At 40.6% G+C, this 15475-nt stretch overlaps 1 protein-coding gene across 1 annotated transcript in view; it reads left to right on the forward strand.

The window, feature by feature from the left end:
• si:dkey-288a3.2 (protein phosphatase 1 regulatory subunit 37) overlaps nucleotides 1-14915 on the forward strand; it is a 217417-nt gene extending 202502 nt beyond the window's left edge. The window contains exon 12 of the mRNA XM_059649414.1: nucleotides 14074-14915. Coding sequence (XP_059505397.1) covers nucleotides 14074-14208 — 135 coding nt within the window. The 3' untranslated portion in view covers nucleotides 14209-14915. The remainder of the gene's footprint in view (nucleotides 1-14073) is intronic.
• The last annotated feature ends 560 nt before the right edge of the window (nucleotides 14916-15475 follow it).

Consider the following 15475-nt stretch of genomic DNA (forward strand, 5'->3'; position numbering starts at 1 on the left):
AATGGCTACTCTTTTTCATTGTTGTAAGTGTTACATCATTAACTATTTGATGTTCTTGACAGTTTACACAAAAGTTTTGAGATTAGTATTGCTGTGTAATTAAAATCTATAGGTATAATGTCTGCTGAGCTTGGAAAAAAAAGCAGTATTCCCTTTCCCAAAAATTTTAAAATTTCAGCAACATGCTAATACTTTAAATCAAAATCACTGAAGCACAATTGTTCTTTCAAACAATTTTCCAGCTTTTAAAATAATATTTTTCTCCATTCCAAATAAGCAATATTAGTACTGAGAAATAGAACATGTTTCCATTTTTGATGCTGAATGTTATCAAAAAGCAATTGCAGATCAGCTGAATAATGTTAGCTGTAAACTACTTTCTCTTCTGCCCTAAACTCTAAAGTTCATCCAAAGCTGCAGCCAATGGGATAGTGTTATTTCCCACATGGCTGTCACCCTGTTTTTTCTCAGAATTTAACTGTCAAATTATTCTTGTTCTTTGGGTCATTGGTCAGCAGGAACAGGCCCGTATTTGGATGTAGGTGTAGGTATGCTGCCTATTTCTCATTCCGTTTGAAATGTCAGTAGTTTTAGTTATGGGCTGTTTATAAACCATGGATAAGCACTGCAGAGAAACAGGCAGACAGAAATTATATGGGACACTTCATTGACAAGGAAGTGAGAAGGCGTATGTATTAATGCAAGTCGTTTCAAGCAGTCCATCCCTCACATTATGTCGAACAAAGATGCCTCTGTTGTTTTACCGTAAACAAAAGCTTTCAGTAAGTGTTAACTACTCCTGACAGAACCATCAAGGCTCCAAGTCCCACTGAAACAATTAGTGATTGGTTCTCTTGAAATTAACAAATTGGGTGCACGTTTGTGGATCACCAGTAAAATTGAAGGAAACCAATGTGAAATGAGAGATAGTAGGAACTGCAGATGCTGGAGAATCCGAAATAACAAGGTGTCGAGCTGGATGAACACAGCAGGCCGAGCAGCATCATTAGAACAGGAAGGTTGATGTTTCGGGCCTAGATTTGGCTGTTATTTGCCTTTTATTAAAGTTTTTGATTTTCTTTCCTATTTCAAAATCTGGAATGTGATTAGTTACAAGCTTTCCACACGCTGACAAGGACAAGTAATTTTATTCCAACAAGTAATTTGTCAGCTGTTGAGAATCTTTTAGTTTTACCGTCCCAAAGAATCTTTATGGTGGATGTTTGGGCAGCAAACGTTGCCCTAATTGTAAGATGTTTTAGTTTTAAAGATGTGTTTTAGGATGACAATCTGGTATCTTATCCATTTACACAAACTACATTCAAATGTAGCCCTGAGCTTTCAGAAAAGCTCATGGAACATATCCTTCCCTACCTTCTGCAGGAAAATACCCTGTGCATTTAGACTGTTGCAATCCCCTTACATCTTTTGCAGCTTCTTGAAGTTAATGAGGTTACAATTTCTTGCAGTCATTGAAATAAATGCACAACTGAGACTTGTTCTGTTTATTATCCAGTAGCTATATTAATGAGAAGGAGCATCATGCTGGGCAAGTGACACATTTTTCCATAGTTTTTAGAGATGGATAGATTAGTGACATAATTTTATTAAGTACATGTTAGTTCTTATAATGTCGGTAATGCTGGCATTTTATTTGTCCCCTGTTGCAATGGGAAGATATTGGTGTAATTATTCTTCAAATTATTGTTTTACAATGGAGGGGTTACTTCAAATTACATGAAAGAGTTCTGCATTGAGCATAGGGTTGAAGCAATTATAGGTGAGGGGTGGCAACTACCATTCCCTGAAGGACATTAGAGAATGAGGTAGGTTTTTACATCCACTTAGTAAATTTCTGGTGCAATGCATTATTGCTAGAATAAATAAATGTAATTTTATATATTTCCATGGTTAGATGCAAAGGTATGACTTTAGGTCCGAAAAACTAATGGCTGTGCTACTATGTTCAACTAATTGATTAGCAATTACATTGTCACATCACTAATCAAGTTTGCCAATAACTTGTTTCATTAACTTTGATTAAAAGTTGATTAGAAAATTAAATTGCACTTCCAATTTAACAAAGTTGGATGAAATTTCCCCCACAGCAAGTGAGTTAATAAAAGACTACAGTCTCAGAAATCACACTTTGTAAAACTGCAGATTCCTGTGATTCCATTAATGAGATATATTACAGACAAAAACGGGTGTTCTTCAATTTTCTACAGAAGAAGGAACTTAGTTCTCCTTAAGAATTCTCACAAAAACATGGTGCAGCAGTTTATAGAGTGTTATATCTGTAAGTGTGGAGTCTTCCCACAGCAGAAAGTTCGGCTCTGTTACAGTACTCAGTTTATAGAGAGTGCTGATCCAGAAATTAGCCTGTGTCTGGAGCCCTCTACTCATTCCCAAACAGAAGAAAGCACAAATGTAATAATGATACCCCTTTAAAGCAGAATGAAGGTTTGGCTTATGTTACTTATTGGACTCAACATACAACTAAAATGATGGGAGGAGCGACAAAGCAGCAAGCAATGCATTTTTTCCTTGCTGGATAAGTTAGTCACAAAGTCAATAAAATCACTCATCCTTTGTTAAAATTTATTTCTAAAATATGGATTAAACAGAGGAAGGAAAGTGCTGGTTTGAGGTGCGGCAGATTGACTGAGGCACTGGAAGGTCTGCTTTGCCTCTATGAGCACTGTAGCTGTCTTGGCATGCTGTCGAGAAGCTGGCTGCGCTCAGCTGGTGGCGATATTCTTGGCTGTAAAAGCAGTGCTTGCCCTCTGCCACTCACGGGGAGCAATTCTGTTGAACTGTCTCATCCTGACATTTTCATCATCAATCTCTTCATTAGCAGCCTGGCTGCAGACAGAGAACTCAAGCAGGCAGCAGCCCTTTGTCACATCTGAAGGAAGCACCAGGCTTGGGAACCTGGTTCTTTCTCTTCATGTTTGGGGTGGCGGTTGTTTGGGGGAGATGGGAAAAGATAGAATGATGTTGTGGCAAAAGGCTCAAACACTGTAAAAATTACAGCACCTATTGAAATAAACAAGTACTCTCCCTTTTGCAAACCTGTGTCAGTGAAACGCTCAGAATCGCTTCTCTTTGCTTTTCCCTTTTTAGGGCCACACAAATTTGCAGTCAGCACATGCTATTCAATGCAAATCAGTCTTAATCTTAAGTGGTCATATTTCAGTTGTGTCAAGTGATCTTTGCCAGAAATAAATGTGTCACAAGAATAATGCATTGGTTGGGTTTTCTCTAAGTTTACTTAAAGTAAACTTGGAGACAATCGGACCAATATAGCATTCATGTAAAGCATTTGTTTTGGCAAAGTCTGTTCCGTGTAAGTGAACTGTTGCCACTTGAGTTAAAGTTTGGGAACGCAGCAACAAGGTCTGACATTTTCAGAGCGTTTCCAATGCTCAAGTTCAATCTGTGTTAACGTTCTATATTAACCTTTGGAGTTCTCTAACCCAGAGAGTTTTGGAATTGAATATATTTTAGACTAAATGAAACAGAATTTTTGAGTTAAGGGATGTAGAGGGCAGGCAGGAAAGGGCACTCATGCCCTTTAGTGAATCGTGGAGCAGACTCAAGAGGTCATTTATAAAAACAATTTGGATGTGAAAATAGGATGTATGATTAGTAAGTTTTCAGATGACACCAAAATTGGAGGTGTAGTAGACAGTGAAGAAGGTTCCCCCAGTATGCAGTGGGATCTTGATCAGATGGACCAATGAGCCGAGGAGTGGCAGATGGAGCTAATTTAGATAAATGTGAGGTGGTGCACTTTGGAAAGGCAAAGGGCAGGACTTTTACAGTTAATAGTAAGGGGAGTGTTGCTGAATAAAGAGACTTTGAGGGGAGATCCTTGCTTCCGTGAATGTGGAGTCATAAGTAGGTAGGATACTGAAGGCAGCATTTGGTATGTTTGCCTTTATTAGCCAGTGAATGAGTATAGGAACCAAAAGAACTGCGGATGCTGTAAATCAGGAAGGGTCACCGGATCCGAAACGTTAACTCTGTATTCTCCTCCACAGATGCTGCCAGACCTGCTGAGCTTTCCCAGCAACTTTGTTTTTGTTGTTGTGAATGAGTATAGGAGTTAGGTCATGTTGCAACTGTACAGGACATAGGTTAGGCCAGTTTTGGAATACTGTGTACAACTCTGGTCTCCGTGCTATTAGGAAGGATGTTGTGAAACCTAGAAGGGTTCAGGAAAGATTTACAAGGATATTGCCAGGTTTGGAGGGTTTGAGCTATAGGGATAGGCTGAACAGAGTGGGGTTACTTTCCCTGGAGTGACAGAGGCTGAGCAGTGACCTGAAAGAGGTTTATAAAGTCATGAGGGGTGTGGCCCTTTCTCCTGGGAGGGTGAGTCTGAAACTAGAAGGTATAGGTTGATGGTGAGAGGAGAAAAATATAAAAAGGATTTAAGGAGCAATATTTTCAAGCAGAGGGTTGTGCGTGAATGGAATGAACTATCAAAGGAAGTGGAGGCTGGTACAATTATAACATTTAAAAGGCATCTAAATGGGTATCTGAACAGGAAGGGATTAGAGGGTTATGGCCCAAATGCTGGCAAATGGAACTAGATTAATTTAGGATATCTGGTCGGCATGGACAAGCTGGACTGATGGCCTGTTTTTGTGCTGTATATTTCTATGACTCTGTGACTGTAAATGGTAAATATACTTTTATATATTAAGTTCTCACATTCTTGACAAGCATTCAAATTAATTTAAAAGATATGAATAGACTTACAGCCTTGTTTTTTTTAAACTGTGGTTGGGGTCATTTGGGATGATTGGGAAAGAATGACCCATGATGATCTCAGTATATAACGGGAGTAATTTAAATCCTGAGCCTCAATTACAGACTCCAGCATTTACAGCCGAATAAAATGCTGTTGGGTTGTAATGGAGAGTGCTTGGATCAGTTTTAGTGGATGTGACCGAAATGTAATTTTCACTGGGTGAGGGTTAAAATCATAGTGCAGGATGGATAAGAGGCACCATTGGAATGTATCAATGACATTTTATTGCCAAATGCAATAACATGTCTGTGACCTTGAAACACTATCCATGTAGGTGATTTTGGTTGTGCTGAAATCGCAGAGTTTTACTTTATGTGTTGAGTTTGATCAATCAGATTCTGGGTTAAATGGAGCATAGTGGTATCGCCTCTAGAGCAATAATCCAAAAACCCAAGTTAATATTTGGGGGCATGGGTTTAAATCCCACCAGGGCAGTTGTTGAAGCTTGGATTAAACAAAATCTAAGGAATTTAACAACTAAAACCTAACCTAGTGATGAGAATGTAACCACTGTTGATTGTTGTAAAGAGCCATCTTGTTCACTGATATCCGAGAGGGAATGGAATTTGCTATTTTTTTTGGTCTGGCCTGAGTATGATTTCAGATTCACAGCAATGTAACGGACTCTCAGCTGGCTCTCTGAAGTGGCCTAACAAGCTATTCAGTCATATCAAATCATTACAAAGTCTAAACAAAGGAATGAAACTAGTCAGGCCACCATCGGTGCCAGAAACAGCTACAGCAAACTCAAACCTGCTGCTCCTTATCAAAATGTGGGGGCATATGCCAAAATTAGGTGAGCTGCTCCACGCTGTAGTCAACTTACAGTCTGACATAGTCACACCCTATGGATTAATACCTTACAGTAGCCAAGATATCACTGTCCCTGGGAATTTCTTGAGGCAGTAGCACAGGGCATGAAGAAGTTGCCCTGGAAATCCTCAACATTAATGCCAAACCACATGATATTTCAGGTCAAAACCGAGCAAGGAAGCCTCCTACTGATTATCACCTACTACATACCTGGCCCTCAGCTGATGAATGCTTGTCCTTGTTAACGCCCCTTAGAGGAAGCACTTGAAGATGTCAAGGGCACAAAGTGGTGGGGAGATTCAATGTCCATCACCACTAGGAGTGGCTCAGCAGTACCAACACCAACTGAAAGGATCAGATCCTAAAGGACACAGGAGCTAGGCTGGATCTGTGGCAAGTGGCATGGGAGCCGGTAGGAGACACATTCCTATTTGACCTTGTCCTCACCAATCTAGCTATTACTGTCAAAACTACTCTTACCTGTATCAGTAGGACTGCCCGTTGTACAATCCTTGTGGAGATGAAGTGCCAATTTCACAGTGTTACTGAAATCAAGCCCCGCTATTCCCAAAGTTGTACCAAATGGCAAAGTTTTTTTTAAAAAGTACACAGTTTTCCAATTTACCTGATTTACAGTTCAACATTAATAGGAAGCACAGATCTGGTTTCCATATCAAACAGAATTATTTATTACAAATAAACAAGCTTAGCTACAGGCGAACAGATAGAAACCATTGGCTCATAGCACTATTAACTAAAACTGTAATCTCTTCAAGATGCTGCTTGGCCTGCTGTGTTCATCCAGCTCCAGACTTTATTATCTCGGATTCTCCAGCATCTGCAGTTCCCATTATCTCTTTAAAAACCTCTTCTTGCACACGCGCACACGCACAATTAGCAGAGGTAAGAGAACTGGGAAGTCAGTTCACGGCCCTTGTTTCTCAGTTTCAATATTTAGATGACCCTTCATCAGCTGGTCTGACCCCTCTTCTTAGATGTCTTTCTTTGATGCTTCCATGGTTTGTATGAAATACATAGTCACCAATTCAATTCAGAAGTCACAGATTGCAATAACTGCTGCAGAACAAATAGCTGGTTTTCTTCAAGTTTAAACTGAGATTTTGACAGTAGAGAACAGGAAGTTTCTCGGCTGAGAGAAGAGCTAAACATTTCTTCTCCCTCTCTCTTTTTGACTCTCTCTCTCTCTCTCTCTCTCTCTCTGAGTTCCTGTAGCTTGCTTCCAGCTCTAAGATACTCAGCTACCTCAGAACCAATCGTACAGTTGTCACCAAGCAACAGATTTCTGTCATTGATAATTCTTCAATCTACAGACCAATCAACTCATTGCCAACAAAAGCAGCATCAGTACTTATCCTTAACTCCAGACTGACTGCAATCTGAAGTTCAGTTACTGCTTGTTCAAACATTTGTTTTCAATGCCTGCCATGAGTATCACATTACTTGCTTTCAGAACTGCAATTTCAAACACATTTTTTAAACAGTATTTTCTCATTTTAGACTTCACATATTATAAACACTAAATTACAAGACATGGTCCTTACAATATTAAGGATACCCTCCATTGTATTGTACAGCACTTCCACTGCGTTAAATGGGACAGAATTTGAACAGATCCAGCTCAAAATTGAGGACCCGTTTTGCACTGTGTATAGTCAGCAGTAGCAGAATTGGATTCAATGACAATTCATAGCCTTATGGGCCAGCATAAGGTATCAGCTCAGAATAATCTGCTCACTGGCACTCAATTTGTGTTCCACCAAATATACTTGGCTCCTTACCGCCTCACTATCTTTATCCATTCATGGAGGTGAGAATGACTGCCAATGATATCAAGGTAACATTAGACTAAGTGTGGGATCAAGAAGTTCCAGTACAATTAGAGTCAGTGACAATCTGGTTAGAGTCATATCTAACATAAAAGAAAACTGTTGTGGTTCTTGCAAATTGATTATCACAGCCCCAGGACATCACTGCAAGTGTTCCTTAGGGTGGGGTCCTAAGCACAATGATTTTCAGCTGCTTAATCATTGATCTTCCCTCCATCATTTTATCAGAATCCTCAGATACTGAGGCAGTGCATATCCTTATGTGACAAAACCTGAGTGATATCCAGACGTGGGCAAATGAGTGGCAAGTAATATTCACATCATACAAATACCAGGCAATGACTATCACCAATAAGAGAAAATCTATTCATTGCCCCTTTACATTCAATGATGTTACCATCACTGAATTCCTCATTATCAACATCCTGGATGCCATAAACTGAACTGGACTGGACTATCCATTGCAATCCACTCTGGCTACAAGAGCACATCAGATTTAAGCATTCTGTGATGAGTAACTCACCTCCCGTCTCCCCAAGTCCTGTTTCCCATCTACAAGGCACAAGTCAGGAGTATGATGGGATACTCCCCACTTGCCTGGATAAATGCAGCTTCAACAATACTCAGGAAGCTTGACACCATCAAGGACAAAACAGCCTATTTGATGGGCACATTAATTGCCACTTTCAATATTGATTTCCTTCACCACTGATGCACAGTGTGCACAATCTACAAGGTTTGTTGCAATGGCTCAACCAAGACTCTTCCGACAGCATTTTCCAAATGCTGGAACACTACCACCTGAAAGGCCTAGGGCAGCAAACACATGGGAATAGCACCACATACAAGTTCTCCTCCAAAGCATACGCCATCCCATAACACTGTTCCATCATTGTCACTGGATCAAAGCCTCAGCACATCCTTCCTGATAACCCTGTGGGTGTCTCTGCACCCCAGGGACTGCAATAGTTCAAAGTCACTTTACCTTCCCTTTTCAAGGCAATTAGGGATGAGCAATAAATGTTGACCTTACTGTAATGCCCACATCCCATGAATGACTAAAGCATAAAACAGAGAGTGATAAAAAGGCTGTAAGGTTGTAAGTCTCAGGTGTAATTAATTCCTGATTATTAGTTCAGTTGTTATTGTTTTGTTGTGAAAACATAAACTGTTTTACCTGGTGCTGAGTGAGTGCTCTATCACTCTGCCTCCACTACTCTGTGGTCATAAAATAAAAATACTTGTCCAAGTTACCAAGATAGCAAATTATATACTTCATATGTATCAGTTCCTGGAAGGGTAGCACATTTTGTGGATAAAGGCGATTTGGTAGTTGTACCACATTTAGATTTCTAGAAGGAATTTGATGAGGTATCACATAATATATTCTGTTTGTGGAAAATGAACCCTCACAGCTGAAGGTGAAGCATCTTGGCATGGAAAAAAGGGTTAGCCGGTTAGCAGGAAGCAGACAGCTCGTACAAATGGGTCTTTTTTCAGATTGGCGAGATGCAACAAGTGGTGTGTCACAGAACGTGCTTGGACTATAATTGTTTATCATTTATATAAATGACTTGGATGAAGGTATGCAAGGTGTGGGTTTCTCTCCACAGATGCAACCAAGTTTGCTGATGACCCCAAGATAGGTAGGAAAATAGATTTGTAGAGGTAACGTAAGGAGGCTACAAAAAGATAGAGATAAATTAACTGATTGGGCAAAAATCTGGCAAAAGGAGTGTAGTATGGGAAAATGTGAAGTTGCATTTACTGCATGATGAATTGAATACAAAAGTAGAGCAATTATGCTTCAATTGTACATGAAACTGGCAAAAACACATCCTTCAGGAAAGATATAAATGCAGTGAAGACAGTATTTCAGGCAGTTCAGAAAATACCAGAACTTTACCTAGAATGAGTGGGGTGTCTACTGGTGAAAGGTTGGACAGATTAGGCTTGTGTCTACTGGACTAAGAAGTGACTTGATTGAAGCTTATAAGATCCTGAGTTTCTGAGAAAGAGTCACTGGACCCAAAATGTTAACTCTGATTTCTCCCCACAGATGCTGCCAGAGCTGCTGAGCTTTTCCTGCAATCTGTTTTTGTTTCTGAATTCCAGCATCTGCAGTTCTTTCAGTTTTTATTAAGATCCTGAGGTGTCTGATTGGGTAATTTTGGAGAGGATGTTTCCTCTTGCAGGAGAATCAAGAATTATGGGTCACTTTTGAAAGTCAATGGTCATCTATTTAAAACCGAGATTCAGCAAAAGTTTTTCCTCTGTGAGGGTCCTGATTCTTTGGAAGACACTTCCTGAAAAGACGGTGGAAGGAGAGTCCTTGAATATTTTTAAAGCACAGGTAGATAGATTCTTATTACACAAATGGTTAAAAGTTTATCTGGAGTAGGCAGGTTACAATTGTATTAGCCATGACCTTTTTGATGGCAGACAAACTCATGGGGCTGAATTGCCTACTTATGCTCCTTGTGGTATGTTCATTTATTAGGATTTAAACAAGATCTATTAAAAGGATTGCTTAACAAACACAATTATGGGCTTATTAACAAAACAAACTTAGTCAATAAAGAAACAACAATCAGTTAACATACGAACTCAGTAACATAGAAGGATAAATGCTTATCCCTCTAAATATTCCCAAAGCACATACACTCTTCAGGGAAAAGAAAAAGAAAATCTCCACAGAGATTTGGTTTTCTGAAACAAAAGACTTTGGTCTCTGGGTTGATCCTTACCCTCTCTCTCAATTTTTACAAGTATGTATACTCCTTAAAGTTTCAAAATGTTATGAACATCATCCCATATTAAAACTGTTAATACTTTAATTGTTAAGCAAATCAGGATGTGACCTGTCCAAATCAGTACCTCCCCATCAAAGCAGATTCAGTTACAGATCTTAGACAATAAAATGTGAGACTGGATGAACACAGCAGGCCAAGCAGCATCTCAGGAGCACAAAAGCTGACGTTTCGGGCCTAGACCCTTCATCAGAGAGGGGGATGAGGGGAGGGAACTGGAATAAATAGGGAGAGAGGGGGAGGCGGACCGAAGATGGAGAGTAAAGAAGATAGGTGGAGAGGGTGTAGGTGGGGAGGTAGGGAGGGGATAGGTCAGTCCAGGGAAGACGGACAGGTCAAGGAGGTGGGATGAGGTTAGTAGGTAGCTGGGGGTGCGGCTTGGGGTGGGAGGAAGGGATGGGTGAGAGGAAGAACCGGTTAGGGAGGCAGAGACAGGTTGGACTGGTTTTGGGATGCAGTGGGTGGGGGGGAAGAGCTGGGCTGGTTGTGTGGTGCAGTGGGGGGAGGGGATGAACTGGGCTGGTTTAGGGATGCAGTGGGGGAAGGGGAGATTTTGAAACTGGTGAAGTCCACATTGATACCATATGGCTGCAGGGTTCCCAGGCGGAATATGAGTTGCTGTTCCTGCAACCTTCGGGTGGCATCATTGTGGCAGTGCAGGAGGCCCATGATGGACATGTCATCAAGAGAATGGGAGGGGGAGTGGAAATGGTTTGCGACTGGGAGGTGCAGTTGTTTGTTGCGAACTGAGCGGAGGTGTTCTGCAAAGCGGTCCCCAAGCCTCCGCTTGGTTTCCCCAATGTAGATTGGGGAAACCAAGCGGAGGCTTGGGGACCGCTTTGCAGAACACCTCCGCTCAGTTCGCAACAAACAACTGCACCTCCCAGTCGCAAACCATTTCCACTCCCCCTCCCATTCTCTTGATGACATGTCCATCATGGGCCTCCTGCACTGCCACAATGATGCCACCCGAAGGTTGCAGGAACAGCAACTCATATTCCGCCTGGGAACCCTGCAGCCATATGGTATCAATGTGGACTTCACCAGTTTCAAAATCTCCCCTTCCCCCACTGCATCCCTAAACCAGACCAGTTCATCCACTCCCCCCACTGCACCACACAACCAGCCCAGCTCTTCCCCCCCACCCACTGCATCCCAAAACCAGTCCAACCTGTCTCTGCCTCCCTAACCGGTTCTTCCTCTCACCCATCCCTTCCTCCCACCCCAAGCCGCACCCCCAGCTACCTACTAACCTCATCCCACCTCCTTGACCTGTCCGTCTTCCCTGGACTGACCTATCCCCTCCCTACCTCCCCACCTACACCCTCTCCACCTATCTTCTTTACTCTCCATCTTCGGTCCGCCTCCCCCTCTCTCCCTATTTATTCCAGTTCCCTCCCCCCATCCCCCTCTCTGATGAAGGGTCTAGGCCCGAAACGTCAGCTTTTGTGCTCCTGAGATGCTGCTTGGCCTGCTGTGTTCATCCAGCCTCACATTTTATTGTCTTGGAATCTCCAGCATCTGCAGTTCCCATTATCTCAGTTACAGATCTTGTCCTTTTTTATTAATTTGGTCACAAAATGAGGGTGTCACTTCCTAAGCCAATATTTCTCATCCATTCCTAATTGCCCTTGATGAGGTTGTGGTGAACTTCCTCCTTACTGCTGTAGCCCTTAGGATGTAGGGATACCTACAGCCCTATTAGAGAGATTGTTACTGGGTCCACATCCTGAAACTATGAAGGGTCAATGATACAATTCCAAGTCAGGAAGATTTGTGTCTTGAAGTAGAACTTTCAGGGATTGGTGTTCCAGTTCACCTGCTGCCCTGTCCTTCTCAGTAACAGAGGACATAAGTTTGACAAATTCTGTCAGAGGAGCTGTGTTGAGATCAGGTCACTAACAAAGGAGCAAAACATTATGGACATGAGAAATCTGAAACAAAATCCAGAAAATACAGCAAACACATGGTAGCTCCAGCAGCAATTGGAAAGTTGCTGACTTGAAATATTTGCTTAGTTTCTCTCCACAGATGCTGCCTAATCTGGAGGGTGCTCCCAGAAATTTCTGTTTTTGTTGACCATTAAACTAATTGTTCAACACTGGAAGTTTCAGGAAAATAAACTCATCAGATGGAATGCGATCTTAAAATAGGTTACAAATTGATTTTTCATATGTTGCAGCAGTCACAATGTTATTCCTAGATGTCTAATATGATGTCACAGATTTCCTTGCTCATTGCCTTTTGTATTTATCTCCTATCTCTGTAGAGTAAGGAATGGTCACTACAGAGCCAATGTGTAAGGCTCTGGCTTTTACATCAGTTACAACTTGGAACTGTCCACATCCACCATTATTCATCATAAGACCATGGGATGAAGGGGTAAAAATGGACAATTGAACGCATTAACATTGTTCTGGTATTCAATGAGATCACTGCTGCTCAACCCTACTTTCCTGCCTTTTTCCCATAACTCTCAATTTTCTTCTTTAAGTCTATTTCAGCCTTGAATAAACTTATAACCCAGCCTTGTTTGTCCTTTACCGTAAAGAATTCTATAGATTCATTACGCTGTGAGAGAAGAAATTTCTACTCATCTCTGTTGTAAGCGTGCGACCCTTTTTCTGAGATTATGCCCTCTTGTCCTAATCTACCTCACAAGTGGAAACAAGCTTTCCACATCTACCCTGTCAAATCCCTAAGATTCTTGTACATTTTAATAAATTTGAGACACTGTCCACCATTATCATTTTCATCATCCGTGTCTTTGTTAATGGAAGACTTGGCCATTGCAATGCACTCCTGGCTAGTCTTCCAAAAACAATTTTACAGGAATTATAAAACAATAACATCACAGAATGAGAAAAATGCTTTGATGCTACACCATTGGGCAATAAGGCAGCCTGTTATGATACCCAAAATGTGTTCAATGTACCTCAGCATCTCTACACAACCATGTACAATAAATGCTGTCATAGGCATTACCCAAAGGAGAAGTTCTATATAATTGTCCTTTGATACCAAGTGATTTTAAGCCAACATTGATTCTGTGTTCTTCCTCAAGTCTTACAATTATAGAGTTGCACAGCATGGTAACACACCCTTCAGTCTAACTTGTCCGTGCCGACCAGATATTCTAAATTAAACTAATTACATTTGAATATTTATCATTAGCCACCTGTCTTCCAAAGCAAACCCCGTAGATCACCCTCTACCCCATCATCATTAGTAAAGCTTTTTGTACATTTGATCAACCCGAGTTTTAAAATCTCTAATGCTAACCATTTTGCAAATTCCAACTCTTGCAGGATCTAGTAATGTTGCACTTATGCTTATTAATTGGATCATTTTCGTGTTGAAAGAAAACATCATGTTTACGACAATGCGTTACAGAGAAGGGCTGTCAGCTTTAATCTTCCTCACTTGTGCACACACAATCTGTTCTCCTACTGTGCACTGGAAGATAAAAGGCAATAAAAAGTAAAACAAATAAATACTATGGAGTAGGACTATCACTCAGCATGGTGCTGAACTAATAGGCTGTGTCCACATCAAGGTGAGATGGTGAGTGAAACTGCAACATTGTATACAGTGAGCTAATGAAAACTGGCACCAAGTCATCTTGAACTGCTTTTGGTTGTCTCAATGGTCAGACAAAGGTCAACACTGGCTACTGCTCACACTTGTAACGCACTTCACACTGGAAGGAGAAATTACTCCCTGGTAATATAAAGCATGGAATTAATACAGCCATTATAACATCTGTTTTCTTCTTTTATAGGAAGAGTGGTTGATTGAAACTCAGAAACTACAACTGGTTGAAATTCTGAAATGCTGCAAGAGAAACCTGCTCATGAGACAAACAAAGATGGAAGAAGAGAAGGATGAGGACAAGAAGCCAGGACCATCTTTTTAATTAACCTTCAAGTAGATTAGAATAAAATTTGAAATGCAGGTTAGGTAAAATTAACTAGTTGAGACCACCATAACATAGAATAAATCCCGCTCTGTGGTGATTTTAGACGCCCATAGTAAATAAAGGCAAACAACGTATTGAAAATACTTGTCATTGATTTAGTGCATGCATGCAGATACTGTACATTCAAACACAGCAGATACTCACATGGCACATATCGAGAATTTGTGTGCAAATATTGATGTACGAACACCACCATTACAGTCACAATTTATGTTACTATATCACTTCCAGAAATTTTGTAGAAGTCACTTTTTTAAACAAGTTTCAAAAGAACACAAAATTGAATAATTTTCATGTTAGAAGAAACGTTTATAAAAACTAACATGTACAGATTTATTTGGAGACAGCAAGAACTGCAGATGCTGCTGTCAGAGATAACACAATGTGTAGCTGGAGGAACACAGCAGGCAAGGCAGCATCAGAGAAGAAGGAAAGTTGATGTTTTTGGTTCGGGACCCTTCTGAAAAAAGGTCCTGACCTGAAACATCAATTTTACTGCTCCACTGATGCTGCCTGGCCTACTGTGTTCCTTCAGCTCTACACTGTGTTGTCTGTTTATAGACTTATTTACATGATTCCTTTGGACATTAATATATGCCTCAACATTTTTTCAAAAAGCTATATTTTTGAGTTAATTATCTTTTAATCACAATGCTGTAATTATACAGAGAGTCTCATTTATGAAATAAAAGCGATGTTTAACCAATGAGCAAGAGAATCTTTGTTCTATTGTTTGAATAAGGTAGCTGTCTGACTCAGCAAAACTGTGGTCAGACTTACATCAACCAGCCTCACTCACAGTCATATTGAACATTAAGCCACTCTGTTATTTATGAAGAAATGTAATACTACCACAATACGGCCAATCTTCTAAACATAAGAGTAAATGGATTAGGAACAAGAACAGGCCACTCAGCCCCTTCAGCTTCACTGCTAATCAGTGAGATCATGATTGATCTTGTCTGTTAAATTCCTATTTCCCCTGTTAACTTTTCATCCCCTCGCTCATCAAGAATCTTCCTACCTCTGCCTTAAACATAAGACTCTATTTTCACTGCCTTATAAGAAAGATAGTTTCAACTATTTTCAACAATCTGTGAGAAAAAATATTCTTCTGATTCCTGTCTTAAATGAGCTTGCATTGTCTTTAAACAGTAACTCTTAGTTCTAGGTTCTCCATGAGAGGAAACATCCTGGAGTCATA

Source organism: Stegostoma tigrinum, chromosome 10, assembly GCF_030684315.1.
Source record: "Stegostoma tigrinum isolate sSteTig4 chromosome 10, sSteTig4.hap1, whole genome shotgun sequence".
In the NCBI taxonomy this organism is placed as follows: domain Eukaryota; kingdom Metazoa; phylum Chordata; class Chondrichthyes; order Orectolobiformes; family Stegostomatidae; genus Stegostoma; species Stegostoma tigrinum.